This window comes from Hypomesus transpacificus, unplaced genomic scaffold (assembly GCF_021917145.1).
Source record: "Hypomesus transpacificus isolate Combined female unplaced genomic scaffold, fHypTra1 scaffold_155, whole genome shotgun sequence".
NCBI lineage: Eukaryota > Metazoa > Chordata > Actinopteri > Osmeriformes > Osmeridae > Hypomesus > Hypomesus transpacificus.
This window is the reverse complement of record NW_025813722.1, coordinates 38,498-56,822: the sequence shown is the minus strand read 5'-3', so window position 1 is coordinate 56,822 and position 18,325 is coordinate 38,498. Positions and strand designations below refer to the sequence as shown.

At 38.7% G+C, this 18,325-nt stretch overlaps 1 protein-coding gene across 1 annotated transcript; it reads right to left on the bottom strand.

Annotated features, from left to right (window-relative positions):
* Nucleotides 1–14,583: 14,583 nt before the first annotated feature.
* On the bottom strand, nucleotides 14,584–16,246 carry LOC124488905. The gene is made up of 6 exons (XM_047051445.1): nucleotides 16,181–16,246; nucleotides 15,983–16,094; nucleotides 15,679–15,902; nucleotides 15,394–15,565; nucleotides 15,135–15,262; nucleotides 14,584–15,037 (listed from the first exon to the last, which is right to left on the bottom strand). Exons 1-6 carry the CDS (start codon nucleotides 16,244–16,246, stop codon nucleotides 14,720–14,722), a joined length of 1,020 nt encoding a protein of 339 aa, XP_046907401.1. The 3' UTR covers nucleotides 14,584–14,719.
* Between the last annotated feature and the right edge of the window lie 2,079 nt (nucleotides 16,247–18,325).

The following is an 18,325-nucleotide window of genomic DNA, read 5'->3' as shown; positions in this document are numbered from 1 at the left end:
AACAGTAAATATAATTTTACAGTATGTTTGACAATAAGATTTGCTTGCTAACCAGCCATGTCACTGTCCCAAAATCAATATCAAGATTTTCACGAACAATATCGGCCATATACTAGTAGGCCTACTACTAGGCTACAGTATGACCGCAGCCTGTGGAGCGAGTTGAATAGCAAATGGATGTGAGATGATTGCATCAAAGTTGACATTTTCTCCAAACAGTGATTATAATTTGACAGTATGTTTAACAACAAGACTAGCCGGCTATCGAGCCATGTCATTGTCTCCCCCAGAAATCAAGATTTTTAAGAAGAAAATTATCGTCCATGTGTAGAGTTGCTGCTACTGTACTTTCGTTTATCCGCAGATTGTCTGAAGTAAATTGACTAGCGAGGTGAATAGCGAATGGGATGTGAGATGAGCGGTTACTTGACACTGACACACTACATTCAGAAAAGAAACATTTTTCAAATAGGTTAAAATAAATATTGAAGTCACTCATTGTTGTAAATACTAGTTAGCTTGTTAACGACTTTCACAATTGTAAATGGAGGATTTGACTACGTCACTGTTGTTATGGTTACTTATTTAAGATATTTTGTACAGGCTCCTGTGTAGCCAGCGGAATAATTTAGAACGGCGAAAAGACAGTTTTGTTGCAATGACACAGTAGGTGTCCGTTATCACCCTATAATGTACACCCCTACAGCCAATCAGAATCGAGTATTCACCCAGACCATGGTATAAATCGTGGTTAATATGGCTATTGACTTGAGACAACTCCAAATACGTGATGAATAGCCTACATTCGGGTGGTGTCTACGGTAACTAGTTGATTCAGAAGAACAAAAACATGTTGCCTGAAGGCCAACGTACTTAAAAAATGTGTGACTGTATCTTGTATGTGCTTCAGTGGCTCGTGGTGTATTGCAACGGTTTATAATAATACAGGTGTTTTCGCTCGTGGAATCGAATCCAACTCGAATCTTTTATTTTCTTAGCTTCCATTTATTATGGTGTGAATGGCTGTAATGTAGTGCTCACTAAATTTTTTCAGAATATACAATTATGAAATGAATTGATTTCAAAAGATATAGCGAAGAAACACTTAGCCATAGGCTACACAAATCGCATAGGAAACAAATGTTTTCATGTTGTGTTACGCGTATTTTGATCGTGTTGTCTGGGTTTGCAGCGACGTTCTTAATATGAATTTTTTGTATGTGGTGTCAGAAGGAGCTTTGATGTCGTGGTAAATACGTCTATTGCCTTGGAACAACCCCAAATACGTGATTAGTAGCCTTCATTCGGGTGCAGTGTCTATGGGAACCAGTTCATTCAGAAGCCAAATCAAAATGTTACCTGAAGGCCAACGTAGTTAACAAATACTTAATCATTTGACGAAGATTTCAGAGCTGGGGCCCCTTCTCCGTAGCCTACATCGCTAACTCAGTTAGCTGGATTTGATTGTTGACGATTGGTCATTATCTTGGATTGTTCGGTTCTTCAAAGCTCATCCTAGACTTGCTGTCATAGCAACACGTCCGTAAACTTATACCTGCTCGGGAGCAGGTTTATTTTATGTAAACACGATTAGATTGAGGCTTTACAAGCAGAGGTGATGCAGGAAGTCTGTCACAGACATGTCTTGTCCGTTTTTACAACAGGAACCTGTTGCAGAAGGTGCAAAAATAATTAACAGAATTCAACATGAAACCGAATAAATTGCTCATTGCGTGATAGATAGGCTCCTTAAGCACAGCGCGATATGCTAGCCTAAACTTTTTGAGAGGATAGCCTATCGTTTGTTTGTGAGGGTGTCATTTACATAATAAATGTATTGAAACCACATCATATGATTTAAAGATGATGAATGAAAAGATAAAAGTATGAAAAAAAACAACATAGGCCTAGCTTACTGTTATAAGCGATAAAACGTGTGGTCACGACTATAGAGCTACATTTTATTTGGTCTTCTACTTTTTGCCAGCCTTCTTTCTTGGATTTTGCAGACTTTGAGGTATTCCCTGGCGTTCTGATTAAATCTTCAAATTCTGAGTAACCTTTGAGAAAGCTGTTGCGCTCTGTTGCGGAAAAAACAGGGCGCTCATTTTGGCCACGGTTAGCAGCCATAGACTTATGTGAGCAGCCAATAGCAGCGTTGCTGGTCAATAATATGTTTGTGAATTTGTGACGAATCTGGTGATAGAGGCGGACTGATAGGTGCACGCACAGCTGGGGAACCAGTTAAATTGGGAACCAGTTGGGACGTAACACCCATAGAGTTAATATAACTAGAGTAAGCTACTCATGTCTTCCAAGATGGCGTCCCCATTCATTTCTATGAAAAGTGCTCAGTGGCGCAGTGAGGCAAACGAGACAGTGTTTCCCACAGATTAGAAAACTATATGTGGCGGGGGGGGGGGGGGGGGGGGTCGAAATAATTCACAAAATCGACAACAACAAACAAATAATTTCTGCATATGCAGGTAGCAACGCTGCATACAGGGTGCTAAATAACTATTTAACTGGTCGGCTCCCTGACGCCGGGTAAGTAGCTAGCTCTTGAAACTTCTCACCAAAAGAACGAAGGGGAACCTTCGATTAAGACATGTCCGACGGTACCTAGCGAAAAGTAACCTCAACTTTCCTAGACCTTTAGCTACGGCACTAATGCTGAAGGCTCGCTGATGTAGCTGTCGGTCTCACTAGAACGGCGTATGCATTGTTACTAACGTGTGCTGACGTAGTGACTGTGTGTGTATGTGAGAAAGACGCGTGCGTGAAAGAGACGGAGGGAGAGCAGGGAAAGGAAATGCAGCTGAACAAATACGCTGCGTGTTTTTACCTAAATAGCGATAAAAAAAATGTTTTACGAAACGCAATGTGTGGCGGCAGGTGTTGATTCTGTGGCGCACCGCCACAAATTAGTCTATGTGTGGGAAACACTGCGAGATCGCGAGACTGGACGCTGCCATCTTTCCAATTCCGTGTCTTCCTGTCTAACTTTAAACAGTGGCTCTTTTTTTCTCTAGCTCCGAGAGCTCATGTAAATCGGCTATCGGCCAATGTGAACTTTTGTGCTTGTGCCCTGTTAGTATCCGCCAGCACATTTGCAGGCAACTTTCATTGACTAAGCAAATACATGGGTTGCTAGTTTACCCATTTCGGATTGGTTTCAAACTTAGCAAAAATCGGGAAACATTATTCTATGAAAAAGCTAGTAGTATGTGCCAGGTTCGAGAATCAAACAAAAATTATTGGGGGAGATAGTTTTGTAAATGTTGAATGGAGTTAATAGAATAAAAATGACCGGAAGAGTCGGAAACCTAACCGTACATGCAATACCCCCTACATCCACCGGGGCCGTTGCTTCAAGCCGAGGGGCGAGGGGTGGGGGCTTGGTAACACCGGAAAACGCTTGGCAACTTTCTGAGCTATGATTGACATGATGTTGAACCAATAATATAGGTCAAAATTTAAAACAAACGGCGACATCCGGCATGTTCGGCACATCATGAGTAGCTCACGGAGTTCCGTGCACTGTATTATTTAACTCATAGTGTAACGTTTGCTTCTTTCCACCAGGGGTACAACAGATGGAAACATGTTTAAACTGACAACCACAATGATAACACATTTAAAGACACTTGTTAGACACATTTATATGTGTTTACATTCACATTTATTCATTTAGCAGAAGCTTTTATCCAAAGCGACTTCCAAGATAGAGCTTTACAAAGTGCATAGGTCACTGATAATAACAACAAGATAGCCCCAAAAACATTGCGGGTACACAGTAAAAACAAGAGTGCAAATTCAACACCTACAGAGTTAAATTTAACTCTGTTTCAGATAATATTTGGTCCCACTCGAAAATAGTGTTAAATTTACTCTTTGGTCAGTGTTAATTTTTCAGAGTTAATTCTACTCAAAATTGTGTTAGAATTTACACTGAAATATGTACACATATTTAACACTGTGGTTTAATCACACTCCTCTGAGTAATATATTGACACTTTTCAGAGTGGATATTTAACACTGTGGTTTAATCACACTCCTCTGAGTAATATATTGACACTTTTCAGAGTGGATATATCACAAGGAAAGTGTTAAAATTAACACTGATATGTGTACAAAATATTGATTTGTATGATTTTCTTGTATATATACAGTATTATTTTTAAACGCAATGGCATGACAGTGTTATTGAATTACTGTAATGTAATGAAGATAAGAAGCAAACAGATAACCATACCAGTATTTATTGTAACTGTATAGGCTATTTTGACATCAATGACATCAGAAACCACATGCTCACCAGAGAAAGCAATATGGAACCACAAATAGAGCTGTGTCATTCGTTCCATATGACATTTGTATGTCAAAGGGCCTATGATAAAGTAAGTTATCAACATAAAAGTAAAGAAAACCATCTTTTGACCTGGTCACTTTATATGCATGAAAATGTTCCTGAAAAGCTACAGTAGCTAAAGGCAGAGTGAGCAATAACAATCTTTCATGCATTATCACAACAGATTCAATTTAAAAAAACTGAGGTATTTCAGATTCTATTTTTCCACAGATAACCAGATGTGGGCGATAAACATACCCGTGATATTTAGCCCAATGCACTTTAAGAACCTGAGTGCTACTGGGCACCTGCATTGCCATAGCAATTTCACAACCTCCTTTTACCATGTTTAAAGACACCATTTTCCCTGGACCTATGTCTAAGCAATTAAAAGCTGTTAAAGACTGCCAATGGTGTGCCATATAATTCTGATGTTTTTTTGCCAATGTTTTAGTAACATTTTTAAACGATTTAATTTGTTTTTTGAAAAAATTATGCTTACCTTCATACCGCATACACCAACTATGAAGTACAGGTCAAATTTTTTGTATGCAGCGGGGATAATGGATAAGAAAATGGTGCTTTGGTAAAAGTTTATTCTGAGGAAACAACAGTTTGAACAGTTTATGGTGTTCCACAATCAAATGTTTTAAGTAAACACATAAACCTTTAGATAACATGGGAGAGAATATAATGTCTACTATTTGAAGTAACAAAAGAAGTGGTTCCCAGTGTTGGTCAGTATAAGTTACCAAGTCTCCAAAGATAAGGGCAACATTTTTCAGAAGGCACCATGACTGAACTGCATTCAGTCCCAGATCATTTGATCCTTCACATAAATTCACAGCCACTGGTTTATTGTTTCTCTCCATGAATCCATAATCAAAACTTTGTATTCTTAAATGCAATTCTCCTAATGTTAAATGCTTTTCCTTCAAATACAAAAATAACAACTTCAATTCGTACTGGGCCACGCCTTCTAACACATCATGCATCACATCAACTGAAAAGTTCTCTGTTGTGTGAAAATACTTTAAGGAGTTCAATAAACATGGTCTTTTCACACCAAAAACATAAAGAAGAGATGGATTCCTGGTCATTTCTTGACAGTGAGCAGTATAGTTTTCTTTGGTACGCAACACTATCTTGGAACACTCTTCAGAGACTTCTGTCTGAAAGTCATCTTTTTCTGCTAAACAAAACCTACAACAGTACCTTGGGTTAAAAGATTCCACCAGACCAAACAAACCATGTAAACCCAGATTATCGCCAGTAACCTGTACTACACTGCCACGTACACGACCACTGTATAAAGGAATCTCAATCCCATCACTCTTCAAAACTTGAATATCTCGAACAATAGGAGCAAGAATTTCACTAAAACTATACCGTTTCAGATCTTGAACATGAAACAAGGCACACAGGTGGATATTAGCCAAACAAGAATTCCATTTTGGAGAGAAGTTCCTTATAGTAAAATATATACCACCCAATTTATGAATGCCTCGCTTGGAGCCCAGAGGGTTTGCAACCTCAAAATCATCATAAAACATCTGGATCTGCACAGTGTGCCTTTCTGTTGAGAACAGTGGGTGGTTCTTAACAAATGAACCATCACAAATATCTCCAAGTCTTGAGTTGCCAGTTCGTGAGCTTTGCAACATTTCTGCAACATGTTGACTTTTAAAAATTGACTGCAATGTAGATAAAATTGGAACATACATGAATTTATCCTGAACTACTTTCTGATCATATGTTCCAGTCTGTTTGTTTCGTCTTGTGTCGAATCTGGAGCCAATAACACATTCGATAGGTTCTACCGTTTCCCACTTGTCTGACAAATATTTTGATCGCTTGTATTCTGAATTTAGAACTGTAAAAGGATTCTCTAATTCCTCAAAACATGCCTCAAACTTTTTGCACATTTCAGTTTGTCTTTCATCAGAAAATACATGCTTAATAACAGTTTCTTTAGCATGCTGATGGATATCTTGGACAATCTCTTCCATAGAAATCACAACAGAATTGACAACACTTTGACTTACACCTGCTACCTTTAGATCAGCAATTACAGAAGCACAACTATTTACAATGCCTGGCGAAAATACCTCTGACACAGACTCTACATTTTCAGTCGACACTTCAATATTAGTGGCATTACAAGTGTCAATGGTACTTTGGTGTTGTGAAGAATCTTCTGCAGAATCAAATGAATTGCATACATGACACTTGTTAAGATGCTTTCTTAAACCAGAAAAGCTACCAAAAGAACGTGAACATCTGTTGGAGAAATTGAAGATGTAACACATTCATCCTGTATAAGAATGATTCTGTGTTCAGCATTCCTTGTGTGTAGAGAGAAGCTTACCCCCAAATCTGGACTTTGGGCAACATGAGGCATACGTAAACAAGGTGACCTGGGCTGACCACTCTCTCTTACTGGAGAGGCCATAAAAGATGTCTGGCCTTATCTGTGTTGGGTGAATCATGTGGTCAAGCTTACAGGGGTCAAAAGGCACACACACGCACACACTCAAACACGCACGCACACACGCGCGCGCCAGGTCTATGCAAGGAGCCAATGAAGAAGAGCAATGGAACATTTGCATGCCTTTGTCTTAACCAATGACTGTAAAGAGCGGTTCTGCTTAAATAGTTAGCTAGCACAATATGCTAGCAGACAAACTTTGTATTGCGATCAGACTTTGTCTCCTTGCTGGCAAGAATTAAACTATTGTACTTTCTTTGAATCCGACGACTCTGTGCATTACTTAAGAAATTATCCTAACAAATTGGTCCTTCGAGCCGGATCTCAATAACTTTTTCCGCCGTACAGGGTCGGGACCGAAACCGTGCACGGCAGGGGTTTGTAAACTCCTAATAAAAGTCCTTGCAGCCGATTGCTGTTTCTTAAAGGCCGGTCCCACTGAACGATGGAAAGGGTGACGAGATTAAAAGAATAGCCTGAGGCACAGTCTCGTTGGATTTCAAGGTAAGAACAAGATTAGTGTTTATATGTTTTAAATTCAGGAAAATTCCACAGTGTAATCGTTAAAGATGCACTCTGGTCCTATATCTGCTGAAATCTGATGATAAGACAGTGCAGCTAGTATAGGGCGTCATATTTTACTGAGATTGGTATTGATGGCGTATCGGTGAACTAAGTCGTTTTGCTAAAAACTAATATTTGAAGTGAAAGTGTGTGTGATAATATTGGTGAAGCAAAATGTTTTGAAAACTGATGCAGGAGAAATACTGGTGACGTAAATAGGCGGGGGAGGGGTTATAATTACTAAGAGCGTGGTGACGGGAGATCCGGGTAACAGTATTAGTTATAATCTGACCGACCAGAACTGAGATATTTGAAATATATTTGAGTTTGGTGGTAGTCAAATACCTAACCAAATGGAAAGATTTTTGCTAATTTCTGTGAGAATGCCATTGTAGTATATATAACCTATGAAAGTTCATAGCCAATATTGAGGGAGGCTACTGTAAAGAATATACTCCGTGCAGCACGTAAAAGATTTAGTCAGTCCGAGGTACTGAAGTGTATACAATGTGAACCAGTCTGGGAGACTGAATTACAATTAGTTGAACCAGTCTGACAGACTGAAATGCAATTGTTGTAAAGGGCAAAGGTGCTTTGTGTTTGATGCTGCTGAGGTTGTTTTGCTGAAATGTATGAGTTTGGTGGTATTAATATTTACCTAATCAAATGGACTTGTTGAAGATTTGCCCAACCAGAACTCTGATATGTGTAAATATCTCTGACAAGTAATCTTAGGTGCATATGTAGACTTTGGATCCCAATTTTATGTTGAAGATAAAATAGTACTAAATAGTCTATGAGGACTAAGTGTATGATTGTATAAACCGCAGTTTTGTTGTGAATTAATCATGGGTAATTGTTTAACTTGTTGTAAAGGAGAGTCTGTTGTGACTACTGAAGACGCTGAATTTATGCAATTTCGAGGACAGAAAGATGTGAAATATTTGGAAGTATGGAGAACTAAATTCGGATTTAATGGTAAACTGAGGGTGGATAGCTGTTCCGCATTAGGTAAAGATATCCGAGCGAAAGGAAGAGGAAATCAGAAGACTGATAAACAACATGGGCTACCACCTAATATGTTGCCATTAGAACAAGAAGCAGGGGAGAATTTAGATACCTTCCCTATGATCCAAGTCCCAAATCCAAACCCATATGGAGGTGACCCAACTATGTATGTTTTTAGACCATGGACAGCCGATGATGTACAGAGAACAGTAGAAGGAATTCCCCATCCAAAAGTCAAAGCACCTGAATTTGTTGCCGGGATCAATAGTTTAATTGAAAGCTATCGACTTAATGGATTGGAAGTAGAAAGAGCAGTTAGACAGATACTCGGAACAGATTGGTGTATGATTTGTGGAGATTGGAGGTGCACTGCTGATAATGGACAGGTTCTTGCCCCAGCCGATCCAACTTTATTCGTCCGAACGCAAGCGCTCTTAGACCGAATACAAGGACGTTATAGGCCTAGGCTCGATTGGACGGAAGTTAATAGTTGTGTTCAGAAAGACGACGAGGATGTAGATCAATACTATCATCGATTAAAAGTGGTCTTTGATAATCATAGTGGAGTACCACCCCCTCCAAATATGCAGAATGACTCGGCTTATGAACAACTGTTAAAAACTGCGTTCCTAAAGGGATGTCTGCCTCAAATCTCAAGGTTCGTTACTAAACATATGGTAGATCATCGCATTTCTCGTTTAAATGCTACCCAGGAATATGCTCGTCATGCTGAAAAACTTTTTAAAGAAAAGAAAAAAAACAAAAACAGAATAGCAGTGTTTTCATTGGATGAAAACGGGTCAGGCATGTCTGTGTTTGGCAGTAATAGGGGCCGAGGAAAAGGCAGAGGCAGAGGGGGAAGAAAAATGGGAAATAGAGCAAACGGTTGCTTTGTATGTGGAAAAATGGGACACTGGGCAAAAAAGTGTAGACATAGAAAGCGAAAGGGGGGATCGCAGGACGAATGCGCAGACTAACAGGAGTGATTTAAAAAGGAGTGATTTAAAAAGACAAATTTAGAGAAATAGGCGAATTTGATATTAATTTGGTTTATTTTTAAAATATGTTACGTGATGAGTATTTTGAAATATTTGCTAACAAGGTTTTTGGTTGTTTGAGTACATTTTAGGCCAACATGAGTTTCAGAAATTCAGAGGAAAGGGGGGCTACAAGTCCCATTACGTTGAAGTTTTGCAAAGGTGATCCCAGAGGGTAATTCTGCATAATTATGTGAGTATTAATGCTGAAAGATGTGTTCGTTTAGATGAATTCGAAGTTTGGTGGTTAACAAATGCGTGATAAACATTTATTGTAATTCCTAGCCAAACAGGGAGGTTTTTTGAAGCCTTTCCGACCAGAACTTGTATTTAAAAGCGGCATATCTTTGATGTGTTATGGTATTCAATAAGAATGCAGAAATTGAACCCCTGGTTTATAAATTGGTTCCAATACAATCGCAAGAGTTATAGAGCAAAATTAAGTGAATAGAAGGTAAACGCCAACCATCTGTGTTGTTCAAAGAGAGAAAAAAAAAGGTTTTTGCTTGTTCCAGAGCGCGCTGTTTGTTTGATTCGAGTTTGAGCGGGCGCTGATGGATACAATGTGCTAGATTTGATTCATTCAAGTAAAAAAGTAAAAACTAAGAGTAATTGAGAAAGTAACAAGAGAGTTGCATTAAATCATGATACAACCTACAAAATATTCAAATTAAATATTTTAATTTAGGGTTTTGGTCCGCAAAATTGAGATTTGAAGAATTGTACGTGCGTTACGCATATTGAGAGCGTAATGGCTGGTAAATATTAAAGCCTATTCAAAGGAGTATTCTCTGTATGCTTTGATAAGACTTTTGAGAAGTTAAATAATAAGGTTTTTGTTTTACGGGCTTATGGTACTCATGTTAAATTGTGAATTTAAAGGTTTAAAAAGAAAAAGGGCGAATTTATATTTTCTTTTGTCTTAAGGGCATTGTTTGGTTGACGTGATTACGGAGCGTAATACTGGCATGAGTGACTTAGGTCTGGGAGCAGTTTTAACTGTCCGAACATGGATTTAATGAAACAAGAGAACGTTTTGTGGTTGTGAAGAGATGATTGGTTTAAACACTGATGTTCTGAAAAGGGAACTATATACTTTAGGTATATGGGAAAACATTTAAGTCAAAATAGTAAAATGTAGGATTTTTAAGACTTTTGATAAAGGTATTGGATACAATTTGGTTACAAATGAGAAAGAGAAAATAACTAAAATATACTTTTATTTTGAGTTTGATTGAAATATGATTTTAAGTTTTACTGGATGTTTTATCAGGAGCCTGACACAATGTTTTGGATAAACAGTTAGGCTGTGATAAGGTTGTATTAATAAATGGCATTAGTGCATAAGGAGAGTTATTATAACCTTTGTTCTGAAATAATTTGGGAAGACTCATAAGTCTGATAAATTGTGGTTATGATGGTTTGTGCTAATTAGCTTGTTTTGGACTGCAGCCAAAGCAAGTTATGAAGTTCTACCTATCTGACCTTTATGGAAAATATAGTTGAAAACATGTTTTGTTAAACGCTACATTGGGAACATTATGTGGTCTATATTTTCATTTGAGAAACATACAGATTGAATTCTGGTTTGGGATAATGACAATGGTTTTATCATATCTTTGACAAAAAGAGGTGTGATTTGGTTAAACAGAGAATTTAAAACTATATCGGTCTTAAACTTACCGGGTTTGAAAGAAAGAAAAGGTTTTTGGAGTGAAAGAAATTAGACTTACAGTTTATTTTGTTTAAAAGGGAACAAAGAAACAGATTTCTAGACAATCAGTAATTGGAGTTGAATATCAAATGATGAGGTATTGTCTTGTTATACATGTTTGTTCAACAATGGATAAATAAGAGTTCTGAATAACTTGTGTTGGTTCTACTAGAGGTAATCCAAATTCCTGATGAAGTGGATCAAAAAGTTAACCGATTTTATATAAAATGCTAACTAGAAAAGAGATCTTCTGCTAAATTCTGTTCCAGGTGAAGCAGTAAACCAAAGAGTGGACGAGTCAAACCAGGAGATTGGGTATTGATTAAAGTTATTAAAAGAAAGAACTGGTCCAGCCCAGGTGGGAGGGACCGTATCAGGTACTACTCACCACACCCACTGCAGTCAAAATAGCAGAGAGGACGTCTTGGATGCATTTGTCACATTGTAAGTAAGGGACATTGATACAGGGACAGATTAGTTACTCACCACAGTCTTGAGGCACAAGTCTGACTACAAAGGGGAGTCATTCTCAAAGAACGGCGCGTCTCAAACTCAGTGAAGAAATCAACGGCCAACAGAGACATAGGGTGTAGACTAAATAGGCTAAAAAGATAGGAGACAGTAAGCAGGGAAAGGTAGAAAGGATGGGTGACCTATTTCCTCATCCGTAGTATTGTGACCTTTGTGGTACCATATGTAGCTTACTGTTGCTAATATTCATAATAGTCTTCCCTATACTATGGTTTGAAAAGGTGATTGCTCCTGTATGATGCCACTAGTGGAAACAATAGGACAGATAAAGACAACACCGCTGAGACGAGCAAAACGAACTAGTATTAAGAACTGGATTTAATGACTGAAAATTAGTGGTTGGAATGGATAATGTTTACTTTGCTGTTCCCTATGGTTAAAATATGCAATATTTTAACCTCAGTGACTATCTACAAGGAAAGATGGCGATTATGAAGAATTTGTTTGGTCTACTAAAAGTTCATACTGATGACATTGATTTTATTTTTCTGGAAATGCTAAAGCAGATGTGACAGCAAAAGAGGCAGCCATACAGGTCTGTCTTAACATTAGGAAGGGTATAATGTGGATGGGACTGTCTTGAGGGATATGCAAGAAGTGTCACCAAAATGATGGGTTGTGTGAATTCACAGGAGGAACTTGTGATACTAAAGAATCTATTTCGTTATGCTACAATATTGAGCCATGAGATTAATCGTGTCTCAACAGGAGGGAGTGATAACGAAAGAGTGTTCACAGTATATGGATTTGCAAACTATTCAAGAAAACATACTTTGAGAGAGAACAAGATATGCATGAACTTTATTGAGCTAAAGAAATGTAAAGATTCAGGAATGGACCAACGACGAGTCAGTTGCCTTCAACTGACCTCTGTGAGAATGTAATTTTAATTACTGTGTAGTCTACTTTGTTCTGAAATTTGCAGACAGGAGAGAGATGCTGTCTCAATCCAGTGAGAGGTCCCTGACCTAAGGAGACTGGATTGTGGTGACGGATTTGACACGTTAAGTCCTGGAAAAGGACCCGAGGTGAACGGGGTCATTCCTGGCTAGTTTCAGAGAGGAAAACTCTGTGCTGTGCCTATAGTACAGTTCGTTGAGGTTGCCGTTTTGATCAACTAGACTACATTTTCTATGAGAAGATTACACAATCACCATGCACACAATCATGGCATCAGTTTCAGGAAATTGGACTTTGAGAAACAAGGGGAATTGTCTTGAGAATGACGTTCCGTTTTGGATGTTGAAATATGTAGGAACTACATGGTGCTATGACTACAGATATGATTTAACTGTTTAATTGATAACAATGCAAATGTTAAACAGATTCAGAAGTGAAGTTTTAATCTTGAGATAAGTAAGAAACTTTTCTGTGGAATAAAATTTAGGTACAAACACTCCTATCATGATACGTTCTAGTTATGTAAAGATGTCCAGTTGATATGTTATGTTCCAGGGCAGAAGTTTGAATGTTTTGAGAACAGTTATTGACTGTCGGAAGAGGAGATAACAATACTGTGACCATGATACTACAATACTTCATTTATATGACTTGATTAAGTATTATTTGGGATTTGCATTAAAGCTTGATGTTTTGCTTTTGAGAAACTTGGTTGCATCACAGAAAGTTGATATTAATTTGAAAACAGAAATTGAGAACATGTAAGGAGATTTCAGGAGATGTGCAAAAGTGATCTTTTATCATGAAGAGGTTGTAAAAGAGTTAGCAGGAGGCTGGAGAGAAATGTCTGTTGATTTAGAGTCCTGACTGCGCTGTAGGGGATCACCTTCGGGGGAGGGTGAGCTTCTTTTGCCATCTATAAAATGGAGATAAGTTGTGGGAGAGTGCATTTGGAGACATGATCTGGGGTGACTTAAGGGTTAAATAGGTTTTTGTTTGGTTAACTGAGGTTTATGACTCCCTGACTTGGAGAGAAATGCTTATCACCTTACCTGGAGAGGAAGAGCACAATCAGGGCCTGTCTTAGAAAAACCTGACTGACAGTCTACTGAATGTTTGATGGTTTTAGAGATGACCAGGTAGACAACAAGTAGGGATGTTCTTATATCCTGATAATTTCTGTATTGAATTCTTTGTTGCAATCTTTGTTTCTATTTGATTTTGTGTGAAGGAGATCTGAGATGAGGTCCAACTCATCAGACGTCAAATGACTATTCTGCTGCGTGATGACGGGTTTTACCCAATACCATGGGCTTCCGTCATGTCCAAGCATTCACACTGCTAGACTATAATGCTGTGTAGACTTATTGAATATTACACATTTTTGATTTTTATGAATTATTTTTATTTTATGTATTTTTGATTTTATTGACTGTGTGTAGGCGTGGCTTTGGAATGACACATTTTATTCAGGATAAACAGGAGGGATATGTTGGAGAAATTGAAGATGTAACACATTCATCCTGTATAAGAATGATTCTGTGTTCAGCATTCCTTGTGTGTAGAGAGAAGCCTACCCCCAAATCTGGACTTTGGGTAACATGAGGCATACGTAAACAAGGTGACCTGGGCTGACCACTCTCTCTTACTGGAGAGGCCATAAAAGATGTCTGGCCTTATCTGTGTTGGGTGAATCATGTGGTCAAGCTTACAGGGGTCAAAAGGCACACACACGCACACACTCAAACACGCACGCACACACGCGCGCGCCAGGTCTATGCAAGGAGCCAATGAAGAAGAGCAAAGGAACATTTGCATGCCTTTGTCTTAACCAATGACTGTAAAGAGCGGTTCTGCTTAAATAGTTAGCTAGCACAATATGCTAGCAGACAAACTTTGTATTGCGATCAGACTTTGTCTCCTTGCTGGCAAGAATTAAACTATTGTACTTTCTTTGAATCCGACGACTCTGTGCATTACTTAAGAAATTATCCTAACAACATCCCACTTGACCACATTTCAGATTTAGTGTCCTCCCTGCACATAGTCCATGGATTACCTTAAGGTGCTGGATGAGACTGTTTGGACCTCTATGGCATATTTTGCAAAGAAAACACCTCATGGTTTTATCTTAGTAGTCTTGCTCTTAACTCAGCAACTCTGGGGGTCTCCTTTGTGTTCCCCATGTCAATGTTGTAGATGGTTGTTTGCAAAAAAGTGAAAAAGTTGTTCAGGCAAGGACTGTATGACGTACCAAAGACAAAATGGGCCTTAAAGAGTTCGTCAAAGGCTCCCACTGAACCTGTCGCTTTGCATGGTAGCGCATGCTTGTCGACCACAATGAAGTAGGAGTGGATGCAGCTCCTTGTAGATCCAAGGGCAAGAAGGTAGGGCTGACTGCTTTGGGTGATGCCATCTAGATGCTGCTGCACACTGGTTCCAACCTAGAGGAGATATTAAATAGAAGTATTTAGTAACTATAAATCAGATCTCATAGTGATTATGAGGTTGAGATGATTTTCACACAATATTTCAATGTACCTTTTGAAATCTGATGAGCTTATCTGCTGCTTGAGATGCAGACATCTTTCCTGGCCTCTTTCGCCCTTGTGCAGCTGGTGGTAGCAAATGTAGCAGCAGCAGGATGGCAGATATGTCACAGTCCCAGCCTATTGATCAGTAAACCAGTGTTAAGTTCACGTAATACCACAATTATATTCAATTGAGGATTCGCACCATTACAAAATGCTTTTAGTGCATAGATTAACACAGTAATGTCAAGATCAAACAGTAATCATACCATTCTCAGTCTCCACAGCTGACTCAGCATTGCGCATCAAATCCAAGAGTTCTGTGGTGGGTATGAGTCCCTGGCTTTCCTTCATCACCTTTTCTTTGAAAGTTGTTGGCCACTTCTCCAGGAATTTGTTGGCTGTGGCCTCACCAAACACATGTCTGAAGTCTTGTTCTATCTGCAATGCCACAAACATAGACTTGAAAAAGAAAAAAAACACCACCATTCTCTTGAGTGATATCTAAGGCATTATTTGGTATTTTGGTGATATAGTGAATAAAAAAGTCATACCAGTCCTGCTGTGTCCAAAAACCGTGGGAAGACCAAAAATACATCTGCTGACTTGTCTGCATTATTGACCATTGCTTGGCGATACACAAAAGTTGTTTTCATCTTCTCACGGATTGTGTCTTCATCAGCAGAGTATCTCAAAACAGCAATGGCTGCTTCCACCTCTTCGTCAGTTGGTACTTGGTCACTGGTGATAGGTTGTCTACCATGGCCTGGCCCACCAGCTAAAAACAAACAACAAATTGACAGCCTCCTTCACAACACAATTCACAGCACAAACTCAGTTAAATGTAACTGAACTTACTTTTGGGGGATTTGCTTTCTGAGGCCCCTTTTTCTTCAGCGATTTTTCTTTGTATGGTCTTCAAACGCCATGCCAGGTATCCAGACCCACTCTCTGGATCGTAGTAATGTTCCTGTGTAATTAGATATGAACATAAATTAACACAAACATTTAAAATTATGAATACGGGCATAATGTTGCAATTACACCTTTACTTACATATCCATGTTCTGAATATGGGTCTTCCAGATAAGGAAAGAATGCAACAATCCCCTGTGCATACATCACCCTGACACTTTTTGGGGGGGATGTCCTAGGGAAGGTATTTGAAATTCAATGAAACCATCAAAGTCAACTGTCATCACACAACATATAAGAAAAATAATAACTACACTGTAATTAGGTTGGCTTCCTTCAACAGTGGCTGCTTCTTCATTAGGGTCACACACAGAGAGGTTTAGAATTACCGTGTCATCAGATCTTACAGAGGTTGATGATGGAGAGGCACCTGTGCATTATAAAATTGTACAAAATAAAAAGATGATATCACACAGCACTATTATATTCATGATACATTTTTTAAAAATGCTAAAATGCATTAACCAAAAGTTCAATGCATGTGTATAAAATCTGGATTTGTTTTTATATTATTAGTATAACACAACCCAAGTTTTTAGCTTAATAGTTAAAAGTTAATGATTACCAAGTTCTTTTATGCCTAGAGTGACCCGAAAGGTTCCAGGTGACTTCTTTGCGATTTCTTGAAAAACCTCTGAGTCGACTTCTGTGTCAGACTGGTCATACACCTTGATTTTAGCCTGACATTCTTCTGGTATGCTGAATTTTGTGAACACTGGTAACAAAAATTATGTTTTCTGGTCATTGAATGAAGCATGTATACTGTATATCAATTAGGATTGCACCATTAAACACATTTTGATAGCAGAGTATATCCTTCCCAAGACAATAAAAGATCAAAAATTATTTCAGGTAAAAAATACAAAATAAATTGCTCGTTCAAATGTTTTTGATTTTATTTGACTATCTTTTGAAGATGTAAATTTAATCGTAAAAACATTGTTGATTCAATTAGTTTAAAAGCAGAGGCGTTTTTATATGTAAAAAATTGGTGGGGCAAAAAACATTTCAAAATATAGGATACCAGTAAGCTACAAAAGTCCCTCTTGCTACTGATGTGTTTATTTAACACGTCAACAAACAGCGTGGCTCCACACAACACTTTTAACGACAAAGCGGCTTGCTTCTACCAGGTGTTGCAGTACACAAATTGGAGAGAGGGAGACCTTCTTGTGTAATTGCTCTCCTTGTCTCTCTCACACACACACACACGTAAAATTACCACTGTCATATTTACAAACCTAAATTAGGAATGCAACCAAGGCAAGCTCAGGACCAATGTGCCTACAGGGCCATGCGCAAACAGCAATGAGCTCAACACAACGGAAGGCCACAACGAAGCAGAAATACAACTTTTTAGGGATACAGATCCATTCTATGACAGCAACCAGATAAGCATGGACACACTGACACGTCACCATCTTTATCTATCGATCCAGCCCCAAAATATGACCAATGCATGGACCAGCACCACAAAGGCAGGATGATAAAATATGCTTTCACTCACCAAGGCTGAGAGCTCACTTGAAGAGAGAGGTGCCTTCTTTTGTATGTTAACTAGACTAACCGTTAGCCTCTTTCTTCAAAAACCACTCCACTTTAAACCTACGGTTACTTTTACCAGCAGTTTGAGCGATGACAATATTGTGGCTGATGGGCACCACTTAAGCTGCTTTACTTCAACTTTCTCCTCCAAAGTAAGGGTTTATAGGGTATATAACCGGTGCTCAAGTATGAAATCCACTTTATTCATTTTCTCAAGTTATCTGGCGTTTGTGAAGCTAACAAGCTAGCTAAGACAATCTAGCTACATATCCTCGCTCTTCTTGCCGACTAATGTTGGCGACAAGCAGCCAATCAGGGCTGAAATACAAAATGACGCTGTATTGGGGCAACCGGCTCTCAGCCCCACTTGGCATAAAATTTGTGTGATCTACTTTACATTACATTACATTCTGAGCATGCGTATTAACACTTTCCCACATCCAATGTACATTGCATTGTGAGTGAGGGGCTAGCCCCACCAAGGTCTCCTTTTTGCCGACTAATGTTGGCGCCAGAAAGACAGATAGCCAATCAGGTCTGAAATACGAAATGACGCTGTGGTGGGGCAACTGGCTCTCAGCCCCACTTGGCATCAAATTTGTGTGATCTACTTACATTACATTCTGAGCATGCGTATTAAAACTTTCCCAAGTCCAATGTACATTGCATTGTGAGAGAGGG